This window comes from Pararge aegeria, chromosome 24 (genome assembly GCF_905163445.1).
Source record: "Pararge aegeria chromosome 24, ilParAegt1.1, whole genome shotgun sequence".
NCBI classification, from domain to species: Eukaryota; Metazoa; Arthropoda; class Insecta; order Lepidoptera; family Nymphalidae; genus Pararge; species Pararge aegeria.
Window position 1 is genome coordinate 1,981,367 of NC_053203.1, and position 13,192 is coordinate 1,994,558.

The window sequence follows — 13,192 nt, forward strand, 5'->3', positions numbered from 1 at the left end:
CTGTGCTCGCCCCGCTTCTCTGGTTACGCTATGGCAACCACTCAGGTCAATCTATGTAGTGAAGTACCTAGGAATTGTAGAGGTATACGAGTATGTCGGCGGTCTACGTCCAATTGAGTTATCTGCTTAAAATTCTTAATTTCTCATAATCAGATTATTAGAGTGTCGCTAATTTGTAATCGATTAAAAAAAAAAGCAACGTTAACGACTCGAGATAAAGGGACTCGTTTAAAGAAATAGGGCCTCAGGCCTTTCACAACAGACAAAAGGCTTTTAAAAAAAATATGGCGATTAAAAAATATACAAAAAGGTCACCGTCGTTTCGCCGTGTGTGACGTGGATGGAATGATGGGAAATGTGACGGGATAGAAAGGGACAGGTGGATGAAAATCAATTTATTAGACGGTGACGTCACGACTCGCGCACGCGTATTTCATTTTCACCCGGGATCGTGTTGCTAGAAAGGTAGGGGTTTGCTTTTAAATGGGGAATATTTTTGGGGAAAATTAAAAAATACTGTATTGTTAACTTAAATAATTCTATCTAAAGTTTATTAGTAATTTACCCAATTTTTTTTATTAAATTTTAAAGTAGTCGATGAGAATATTATGTTACTCGATTAAGTTTTAAACCGTTGTTTAATTAAACGTACTCATATTGTACTTACGCGTTAAAAAAAGGACCAGAAATCTTTTACGTTGTTCCTTTTCGTCCTTTTTAGGTTTTGTTTTTAATATGCATAATATTAATTGAAAGATGGTTTTACATAAAGTTATTAGACATTAAGGAACATTTGAATATAATAATATGCTAGTAACTTTTTGGAATTTCGACTAAGTCCCGCAAATCTACTGTAGGTATTGACTATCCAGTGATACTGAAAATAATTCTGTCTAGCAGGGTATTAAAAATAGAACAACAAAATAATTTTATTTTATTAAAAAAAACACATACAGAACAAAAATAGTTATGCACTTCCACTACAGTAGAAGTCGTATAGTTATATTATTCATTATTAATTCCATCGGACAAAAGACGTAGGTGATGTTTACACAACAATTTACGCAAGTGCATTACTGGCGTGCCAAAGCATGTAACACGCGTAACAATGCCACAGTTTCGGCGAATGAATAATTTCATAAACAATCTTCGGTTTTAACGTGCATCATAAATCTCCGGAGTTTGCAATAAAACTTAAAACGTCTGCAATACTCAGGGGAGGGTTTATTTTAGTTCATAACGCGGCAACACCGCGCCATCTGGGCGGGCGGCCCGAAATAGAGCGGTGCGGGGGGCGCTGAGGTACGGAGCCCAGTAGAGCGGCGACGGTGGCGCCGTGAGCACGCGATGGCGTCGGTCGCCGCATGGCTGCCGTTCGCGCGCGCTGCTGCTATCGGCTGGGTGCCCATCGCCACGCACCCTTTGCCGCCCCCGCCCGTCCCCAAGGACAGGCGTCGCGCTGAGGACGAGAAGCTCCTTATCAACGTCTCCGGCCGCCGCTTCGAGACATGGAGGAACACCCTCGAGAAATACCCCGACTCCCTCCTCGGCTCCACCGAGAGAGAGTTCTTCTACGACGAGGACAGTCGGGAGTACTTCTTCGACAGAGACCCGGATATATTTAGACACATACTGAACTACTATAGGACCGGTAAACTCCACTACCCGAAACACGAATGCTTGACTGGGTACGATGAGGAACTCGCGTTTTTCGGTATTCTACCAGACGTGATAGGTGACTGTTGTTATGAAGACTACAGGGATAGGAAACGTGAGAATGCGGAGAGACTTATGGACGATAAACTCAGTGAAGCTGGGGACCAGAGTCTGCCCCAGCTAACGGACTTGCGGCAGAAGATGTGGAGGGCTTTCGAGAACCCCCACACTTCGACTGCTGCCCTAGTATTTTACTATGTGACTGGATTTTTCATTGCCGTTTCTGTGATGGCGAACGTCGTCGAGACGGTACCGTGTGGGCATAGACCTGGTAGAGCAGGCACGCTGCCCTGCGGAGAGAGATACAAGATAGTTTTCTTTTGTTTGGATACCGCTTGCGTGATGATTTTCACAGCTGAGTATCTCTTGCGGCTGTTCGCAGCGCCAGATCGCTGCAAATTCGTGAGATCTGTCATGTCTATCATAGATGTCGTCGCTATCTTGCCGTACTACATCGGGCTGGGGATCACTGACAACGACGACGTGTCTGGCGCTTTCGTGACCTTAAGAGTGTTCCGAGTGTTCCGTATCTTCAAATTCTCGCGGCACTCGCAAGGACTTCGAATCCTCGGGTATACACTGAAGTCTTGCGCCAGCGAACTTGGATTCCTCGTGTTCTCGTTGGCAATGGCTATCATAATATTCGCCACAGTGATGTTCTACGCGGAGAAGAATGAACAGGACACAAACTTCACTTCCATTCCAGCTGCCTTCTGGTACACCATAGTCACTATGACTACACTTGGGTGAGTACTTCATTTTATCTTAACTTAACGATTAGTAACTGTGATATAACGTATTCAGTGCTCTGGATCTTTTGGTGACAACGAAATATATACTGATTTTGTTCAAAATCAAACTCGATCTAAAAGAAGTCTTCACTTGTTGTGCCTTCTTTCTAAATATTTATGTTCTTAGTGGCCATGACCATACCACCCATAACACAGCCAAAGCTGATCATAAAAGCGAGTCGATGATTGAGCGATCGTCAATTAAGACATGTCTCCCGCTCTCATTGTTAGGATGTTTAAACATAGCCACAGAAGGAGTACCTTGTTGGTTCAGCTCACGCAAAGCAGATATTGCAATCTGTTACCAGAATATGCCTTTTCATTCCGATAGAACCTTCCGAGAGTTTGGAAGTCTTCATCGATCCATGGATTCTTAGTCTCTTTCTTTAGTTGGTCCCTTATGACTGAAGATCGTGATCTCTCTCCATCGGGTCCTGTCTTTGGCCATTGGTATTGCCTTATAGAAGGTACGGGCGACCGTCTCTCTTAGTTAATCTGACCAAAGGGTTGGAGATCAGTCACGGGACGTTTGCTTTCTTCTTATTTGCTTGGATTCCTAGTAGGTCGTTCTTTTAGTTGTCCCCTAAATATACTTTTATTAGTACAAGATCTTCTCACATCTCCTATTAGTCTTAGTACAAAGAGTAAAATGCAAAATTATAGTCATAATGTTCCAGATTTTGACCTTGAAATACAAATTTTAAATTATTAAATGTTATTTTTAAACATATTAAGGATTACTTTATTAAAGCATGCTGAGTTACAACTTTATGGACAGTCGACTTATAAGTGAAAAGACAAAAATAACGATCTTGTCGTAATAAATATAATGGATAAACGTAAAAATCGGCTGGAGTTTAGTTTATTTACTACACTTAATATTTATTAAAACAACAATGATAAAAACATAACTTTAAAACAAGCTTCAAAGAAAACTAATACATTTTCTTTGTAGCTAAAATCCAACTAATTGTTTAGAAGTCAGGCGTGTTTGAGTAACGATAAACTTCAAACTACGTGTTCAAACGAATTTCTTTTTGTAAGTAGCTCTTGGTGTCGTACAGTAATTTTGAAAGGCTAAAACTAGGTCGCTTTTAATACATAACAATTAAAATGCTGTCCAGGTTAGGTTTGGTTAATCAGGTTAATCTTTTTATTAAAAAAATTTAATAATCAGTAAAATCCTTTATTTCTATTACAAAATATATTGATATATTATGTTAGCAATTTCGCTCTTTGATTTGCGACAACCGTGTCAACAAAACAGTTTTTCAAGGAACTCACATTTAATACTATTAAAAAAAAACTATTTAAACGAGTGACCCTATTCCAGTGCTGAATAAAGAAAATACACACAAATTGGCCTAGTAACGACGAAGCGTGAGAGTAATCGACTTTAGGGGAAATAAAAAAACACACCGTATTAATGACCTCCACCTTTTTGGCAGTCACCTGTCAGCGCCATTAAACATTTACGCGCGTAAATGAGTGTCATGGCGTCGAAGATTTCCCTCCATAAAGGGCTTAAAGCATGAAATATTGATGCTGCGTGCTCGTTTTAATTGCCTTTTCATTTGTGAACGCGAACGTTGGCACGTAAACTCTTTTGAAGCGGGAAAATTGCGACGTTAGACTTTTATTTGAACGTAAAATGGATCGCTCTACATTTATGTTATTTCAACTTTTTGATTGTCGTGATTTTTATTTGATGCGGATATATTTACCAAATAGTTTTATTTGTTTTCACTTTAACGATTGTTTGTTTTAGTTGTGTATGTAAAATATGTAGCGAATGTTTAATGTTTTTGAGTTTTTAATTTGTTATGTAGTACTGCAGTAGGTACAATTGTTGCGTTATTTACATTCATAATATCAACCGATTAACGGCCCACTATACGGCACGTGTCTCCTTTTAGAATGAGAATGGTTTAGACCGTAGTCCACCACACGCCTCGGTCTCTTGATATTGACGCAGTCGATTTTTTTAAATATTTTTTTGTGTTCTTTTTTGTGTTTTTAAATTTGTATGTCTCACGACAAAGACGAATCTATTGACACCACTCTCATAAAAATATGACAAGCCGTCTAGGCTCCATACTATTCTTTATTATATCTTTTTTAATTAAACTTTTTGGAATTAGGCCGTTCTAATTTATAATTATGAATATAAATGAATAATATTAAATAAATACAAACATACATACATACACTCGAAAAACATAACCCTACTTTTTTCGCAGTTGGGTAGAAAACATTACCAAAACAGAATTACGCTACATAGAACAACATTAAAAACATGCACCAAAGTTTACACATATTATCGCATGGGATAAAGTTCAAACTTTGGTACAAATATGCAACGTAAAGTAATTCCAAACATTCCGCACGCGACCACATAGGGTATCTCCACCGCTAACTCTTATTCTAAATTCAAATTCAAAATTCATTTAATTCAAGTAGGCCTAATATTAGCACTTTTGAAACATCAAGTCTGTATGTTTGTAGTGACTCTACCACCAGTTCGGAAGGCGGATTCTACCGAGAAGAAGCCGGCAAGAAACTCAGCAGTTGCTCTTTTCCAACATCAACATTTACAATTTTTCTATCTTGCGGGAGTTGAGAGCGGAGCTGACTGCTTATGAAACGCACTTAACTTAGAAGAGTCAGAGGTACTGGGACCCTAAAATTTAAATATGGAGGATTTTTGCCATTTTATGCAATTTTCCTACGTACGTATGCGTACTCAGGTAAGAAACCCAGAGCACGCCACTGGCAATTGTGCGTTAAATCTAAATTCAAAATTCATTTAAAAACTCCTTCCTATTTTAAGGAAAAGTTCACTTTTCTGGGAGTGCAATCCGATTTAAGATCGTGTCGCGCGCTGACTCTGAAAATGCCTGAGTTCTACGAGCACTCGTTTACAGTACAAGCCATAGAGCTGTGGAATGCGCTCCCATTCGACATAAGGCAGTCTAAGTCACTTTATATATTTAAGAAAGCTGTCAAAAACCACTATAGTTTATTACATAAAAGACGACTTGTAATGATATGTTACGGGAGGGTAAAGTATTTATGTTGCCGTAGAGCTCATTTGGGAAAGTACTGCTGTCATGTCTATTGGATAGAAGCAGGCGTTACTTTGCGGAAATCCATAATATGTTATGAAAATTAAGCTTAATTTGCTATAATCCGCGAACAGCAGGAGAATCTGTATGGTGTAATTAATAATTTCTTCAATCCTTATACTCGCACCCAACAGATCTTCGTAAGTTTCGCTCCAAAACCGGAGCATCTTCAGGAGATGTTGACTTTACAATTCAAATTCAAAATTCAAATTCAAATTCATTTATTTCAAGTAGGCCTACTTTATAAGCACTTTTGAAACGTCAAGTATGTATGTTTGTGTGACTCTACCACCGGTTCGGAAAGCAGATTCTACCGAGAAGAGCCGGCAAGAAACTCAGTAGTTGCTCTTTTCCAACATCAACATTTACAATCATTTTGCTATCTTGCGGGAGATGAGAGCGAGGCTGGCTGCTTCCATTCTACCTTGTCATTGAGGAATTCATCAAATGTATAGTAACCTCGCTGTACTAGATGCGTTTTTACACATTTTTTAAATGTATGCATTGGTAGGTCAAGAATTTCCTTAGGAATCATGTTGTAAAAGCGTAATGAAAATAAAAATTTGACTTAACAATTATTCATTCTGTTTGGTGCGGAGTATAAGGATTGAAGAAACTGTTTGTCCAAAAACAGTGAAACGCGCTTTACTTCCGTGGAAGGCTGGCTAACTTTTTCCTATTTTCCCATTTTATGATAAATGTTTAAAGCATTAGAGGTAAATAATTACTGTCAAGTGTCAACTGCTAAATGGTATGTAGTAACCGTTTGTTCGAGATATACTACTAAAGTGGAGTGGTTTTTGGTGCTTCGATATTAGTCGTGTACACGGTCTCTTTATGATCTTAATTATGTACATGGCGGTATCTAGTACTTGCATTACTATGATTATGGGCAAAACCCTTCCGTTGGAGGACTTTAGTCCAGCAGTGGACTGTTACAGTCTTTTTTTTTTTATTTATGATAGGCCAGCGCTTGACGACAATCATGCCCGTTAGAAAGCAATGATGAGGACTAGGTTGGAGCACGCTTGCCTAGATAAAGCTTATTCACTCTAGCATTGAAGGTTCTCAAATTATACGTGGCAGGAAACACAGTTACCGGGAGGTCGTTTCACATCTTAGCGGTACGTATCAGAAACGTGGATACAAAACGTTTCGTGCGTGTTGAATATCAACCACATAAGAGTGCCACCGCTCACGGTGTCTCGCTGTTCTGTGGTAGAACGGGGAAGGAGATGACATTACCGTTGATTTATTTCCACTGTCTTCTTCTTTGAAGAAACTAAGCACTCTATTTACGTGACACCTGTTTTGCTGAAGCGCTGCAATGTTTTTATGATTTTTTCGTATTTGTAACAGAAAAGTTTTCGCAGCTGGAAATAATATGACTGCCAATTTTCCTCGTTGCCAGAAATTGTTTAACACTCAGTACATTTTATAATCGCTGCAATATTTATTTGTATAAATATTTTATAGTATTAAACGACTTGTACAAATGCTAAATATGTGTGCTTTTAGATTTTTAAATTGAAAACATCCCGATTAAAATGTATTGGACCTGAAGAATCTTCTTGGATTTTCCTTTAATAGGGACATATTTCGATTCCCGGACGCACCACTAATTTTTCGGAGTTATTTGCGTTTTTTTATCATTTAAATATCACGCTTTAACGGTGAAGGATAACATTGTGAGGTGGCTCTCCATATTGTTCTGAAGGGCGTGTAAAATTTCTATTACAGCCACGCGCTTCTCATACTGAGGGGCAGTGGCGTGCACAAGGTTTTCGACCAGACCATAAATCAGGTACATGGCTTGAAATGGAAAAATTCCCCTTCAATACGAGTTATGTAAAATAATTTGGGTATGCAGTGCTTATGTATATTTATGTCGTGCACGCCACTGCTGAGGGGACTGGAGATCTGCGCTCTTTCTTCATCATCATCACTTCCACCGATTGACGTCAACTGCTAAACATAGGTCTTTTTAATGAATGAATAAATGAATACACTTTTATTGTTCATCACATAAAAATTAAAGAAAACTCGTTACGACGATGCATATGCAATATGGCGATCTCTACAATTAGGTCTTGTGTAGGGAGTTCCAAAATATACGGTCCTGAGCCGCTAAGTTTGTTATGGGCTTTTCTTAGACCAGGGCGCGTTTGGAACCCTGGTAGCTTTAGGTTTAATTTGGCGAACGAAGCTATCACCATCCCATTACAATTATGTAAACATATATGAATGAACGCTTCATGAGTGCCTGTGATAGGCCAAATGGCCACATGAACAAATAAATTTTGAATTTGAATTTGTTTGTTTAAAGTGGTTTCGAAGAATCGTTTGTTATCTGTCCACTTTGTTGAGGTCCGGGCAATACTGAGCGTTAACCAGTGCGGGGTCGTAATTCCAGCACCTTGGAACCCCAAGAACGACCGGTTCTCCCAGCGATGAGCCCCGCCCATTGCCAATTCAGCTTCGCTCCTTTATTGGGGCCGTAATTGCTGATGATGGTGATTGATTTATTTATTCTAGCTCCCACCAAACTTGTTCCCATTGAACTGCGAGGCATCTTAAGGATCTGCACTTTAACATAGTTGATATCCTATGAACACGTAAGAAACGCTTTGTTTGAACAGACTTGACGTTTCAAAAGTGTTTGTTGAGTAAGCTTCATCATCATATCAACCCAATACCGGCCCACAACAGGGCACGGGTCCCCACAGTAAGAAGGGGTTAAAGAGAGCAGCGTGGAGGGTTAAAACTCTTAATCTCTCTCTTGGAGAGAAGTGGGGCATATTTCATTAGCCGGGGAATATGAATCCAATAAGACTGTTTATGCAGATGCAGTTTAAAAAGGAAGTTTCTATTTATGTACGAAAGTTAAGAAATATAATTAGTTGGTATTGTTATTGGCCGTAGTCCACCACCCTGGCCCATTGCGGATTGGTGGACTCTTATGAAATGTATTAATTATTTTACCTCAATTTTAATTTATTGTTATTAATCTCTTTCTTGCTAGTAGAGAAGCTAGTATATTATATGTTATATTAAAGCCTTCGCAAACACAATCAAATTTCGTAAAGCCATATAGGGTCCCATTAATGACTTTTACATTAGACCCCTAAGTACGTATACGTAAGTATTAGATCAAATTTATCAATGTCCGATCAAGGGTCTGCTTTTGTCCGCGAAAGGGAAAGGGTTTTACTTGTTTGTAAAGAAATTGGTGACTTTATATCGCAAAATATTTACTTTTTAACGGTTTTTGTAGTCTAGTGATTGTAAAATATTTTTTACTAGATGTGTCCCGCGGCTTCGCTCGCGAGAATCACGGAACACAGCGTACTGCTACATACTGCAGCGTCTACACCTTACTCAATTAATCAGAAGCTAAGCGTTAAGTTTTTTTAATCGTACTGGTATCCAAATAACACCATCATCACATCATCATCCGACGGCCGAGTGGCACAGTGGGCAGCGACCCTGCTTTCTGAGTCCAAGGTTGTGGGTTCGATTCCCACAACTGGAAAATGTTTGTGTGATGAACATGAATGTTTTTCAGTGTCTGGGTGTTTATCTGTATATTATAAGTATTTATGTGTATTATATTCATAAAAAAATATTCATCAGCTATCTCAGTACCCATAACACAAGCTACGCTTTCTTTGGGACTAGATGGCGATGTGTGTATTGTCGTAGTATATTTATTTATTTATTTATTTATCATCATATCATATGGTGATAGCGATGTGGGTATGAGCTCGACTTCACTTTCGGGGTGCCGAGTTCAAATCCCAGCACGCACGCACTTTTCCAAGTTATGTGCGTTTTAAGTTATTACAAATATCAGTTGCTTCGACGGTGAAGGAAAACATCGTCATCCTGCATGCCTGAGAGATCTACATATTTTTCTCAAAGGTATGTGGAGTCCACCAATCAGCACTGGGCCAGCGTGGTGGACTACGGCCTTAACCCCTTTTCAAAAAGGGGGTGGGGTAGGGACCCGTGGCCTTTAATGGGGCGGTAATGGGTCGATATGATGATGTAAGTTTTTTCCAATTATTTATGTACTACAGTACTAGTATGTAGAATCTTGTTAATATAAAGATATACTAGCTGACCCGTGCAACTTCGTTGCACCAATAATCGATTACCGGAAAACACAAATAAAATGACATTTTCTAAAAATGAATCCTAGCTAGATCGCTTTATCGCCCCCGAAACCCCCTAGGTATACTAAATTTCATGAAAATCGTTGGAGCCGATTCCGAGATTCCAATTATATATATATATATATATATATATACAAGAATTGCTCGTTTAAAGATATAAGATATTGTATATTTTTAGTAGTTATCAATTTGTATATTGTAACTTTCTTTGACCTTATAAAATAATCTTGCTCACTGTACACGGGTGGCTGGAAGAGATCTCTTATAGAGATAAGATTTCCGTTTTACACTTCTTATATTCTATCTTCCTAATATATGTTATAGATTACTCAAACGATAAAAAAGCTTGGGTGTGAATTGCTCTAACTTCATAGCTTAATATAAATTTACTGCGAGATGGTGATAACAAAATACCCAGTTAAGTTAGTTGTGGGCTCTTCTTAGACCAGGGCGCGTTTGGAACCCTCGTAGCTTTAGGTTTTAGCGAACGAAGTTATCACCATCCCCTTACAATTATGGCATTAGGCAAAAGTGCCTGTGATAGGCCTACATGAATAAAGAAATTTTGAATTTGAATTTATTGCACGCCTCATAAGCGAAGCGTTGAGGTGGGTATTACTGTCAGTTTACGCTCACCGAGTGATTCTTCAACTTACAATGTCTCTTTTTAATTCTTTATTACTCTTATAAGTGAATGTAAATAGACAAATGTTGAGAAAATACACTATTTTTAACACTCATGATATTTTTTAATCTCTTTTTATTATTTAAACTAATTAAAAAAATGTTTAAAAAGTTCTGTCTTGGACGTCCGTGTGTCTGTATGTGTGGATCCCGTATCTTGTGGTCACGATAACGAACGAAATACTTCACTTATCGATTTGTTTTTTTTTTATAGGCTTCAGGATTTTAAAGAATAGAAGCCTATTACTTTTTACGGTAGATATAATTAGATAATACTTTCATTATTATTTACAAATAATCTCAATTTTATTGTAATGAATGAGATTATGAGGCGTGCAATTTTGAATTTTCCAATTTATGTTTGTAATCACGATCTATATCACATAAATAATAAATAAAATATAAAGGTCACGTAAGACAAAATAGATATAAATACACATACTTTTAGCGCTCACTTAGCTCACGATCCGACATACAGTACAATCGATATGATATGATAATATAACCACTTAAGTTCGTCGTCTGGATGTTTACATCGTCTGTGAATCAGACCAGGGGTCGTAAAAGGTGGGTCCGGCGACAGTCTGTCTGTTGCGTTCATTGTTCCAAACAGCGCGACCTACTATCGTACCTAACAACAAATATGTTACACAACCTACTTGAATATTTCAACAACTCAACAATTTTCTCCTTTGTTTTTAACCCCCTACGCAAATACGACGCATTGTTATAAGTTTGACGTGTTTGTGTGTGTGTGAGTGCCTGTCTGTGGCATTGTAGCTCCAAGCGGATGAACGGAGTCTCATTTTGTTTTTTTTTGGTGAAAAATGGATGAGTCGGTAGCTTTCGCCGTATAGTATGGCGGATTACATACTTTGTTCAATATAACTTTATAAACTTTCATGAAGTTCCAAAATCAAAAGTGTAATTCGCTATTTTGTGGTTGGAGGCCATCTTGGATTCTAAATTTGCCATAGTGTATGATCATCAACAGCCTGCAAGCGTCCACTGCTGAACATAAGCCTTTCCAAGAGCGCGCCACCACACACGGTCCTCCGCCTTTCTCATTCAGCCGCTTCCAGCCACCTTTTTAAGGTCATCTGTTCAGCGGGCTGGAGGTCGACCCACACTGCGCTTACCGATTCGCGGTCCCCACTCCAGAACACGTCTGCCCCAACGGCCAGCGGTCTTACGACAGACATGCCCGCCCACTGCCACTTCAACTTGCTTATCCTTTGAGCTATGTCGGTGAGCTTTGTGCTTCTACGGATTTCGGCGTTTCGAATGCTATCCCGAAGAGAGACTCCCAACATAGCTCTCTGCATAGCACGACTTTATAATAATAATAATAATAAAGCTTTATTTACATTCCTTACAATTAAGTACCTTACTGGCTAAATATAATAGAGTTAAATACAATTTTCCTTAATCCTAAATTCTTATTTTCTATTTTAATGTTTTCATAGCTAAGTAATATATTGCCCTTATTGTACTTATACTATCTAATTTACGTAAGGACCGCCAGCGGCGGTAAACGCCTCCTCCATATTTTTCCATTTGCACCTGTCCCTTGCAAGAGTACTCCATGTCTTACCCGCAACTTACTTAACCTCCATTAAAGCAAAGCGCGACTTTACATGACTTTAAATTTGTGGATCAGGTCGATTGTCAGTGTCCAGTATAGTGAAATACATTGCCACAGACAGTATCAAACACTCAGAGACACGTCAAACTTATAACACCCCGTCCTTTTTGCAAATCTGGATTAATAATATTAAGTTATATATAAAAGCAAACTTCAATTATTTTGAATATTGCTTGCTGCAATATATAAATTTGTAAACAGAATTTAATTTGTGTGTATTAGCTTAAAATTATTTAAGTATATTTTGTTATATGGCTCTCAAGTAATCTATGAACAGTAAGCCGCTAGGTGATGACGTAATCACAGCAATAGGTAAATCGTAACGTAATCACAGCAATAGGTATATAAACCGATACCTAAAATCGTACAGCAGTTGTTTAATTCCATTTTTCACGAGAACACAGCGCCAGAGGTGATTGCAGAGTCTTCTTACACCTGATAACCGGTTTAAATGGAATCAAATTCAAATACAAATTCAAAAATGTTTTATTCATGTAGACCTTATTACAGGCACTTATGAAGCGTCCATACATTTAACTCGTTACACTAATGTTAGTAGTGATGGTGATAACTGCATTTTTTAACTTAAAACTAAAGCTAAACGGAGGGAAGAAGAGCCCACAGTAAACTTAGCCAGGTTTTTTTTGTTATCACCATCTCAAAGTCTAGTTAATGTTGAGCTATGAAGTAAGAGCACGATCCCGTTCTCTTGCTCTAAGTCCTTTCTACAAAGGTTGCCTGTAAGAGAGCGAAACGTGCGTAGAGGGTAAATTGCCGAAGATCTGTTTGGTGTGGAGTATACGGATTGAAGTAATTATAAATTACACCATACAGATTCCGCTGCTGTTCGCGGAGTATAGCAAATTTAGCTTAATTTTTATAATATGTTATGAATTTCCGCAAAGTAACGCCTGCTTCTATTCAATAGTCACTACATTGTTAAGGATTCTTGAGTCGGACGAAACTTTTATTAGTTATTTGTCGACGAATTATGGCATTCTGGGGGCTCTTTGGGCTTAAAAGCGGCTACTGACGTAATCCGCTGAATACCCGCGG

At 38.4% G+C, this 13,192-nt stretch overlaps 1 protein-coding gene across 1 annotated transcript in view; it reads left to right on the forward strand.

The window, feature by feature from the left end:
* The first annotated feature begins 1,337 nt into the window (after positions 1–1,337).
* The window catches only part of LOC120634500 (potassium voltage-gated channel protein Shal), a 95,672-nt gene continuing 83,817 nt past the window's right edge, over positions 1,338–13,192 (forward strand). The window contains exon 1 of the mRNA XM_039905158.1: positions 1,338–2,462. Coding sequence (XP_039761092.1) covers positions 1,348–2,462 — 1,115 coding nt within the window. The 5' untranslated portion in view covers positions 1,338–1,347. The remainder of the gene's footprint in view (positions 2,463–13,192) is intronic.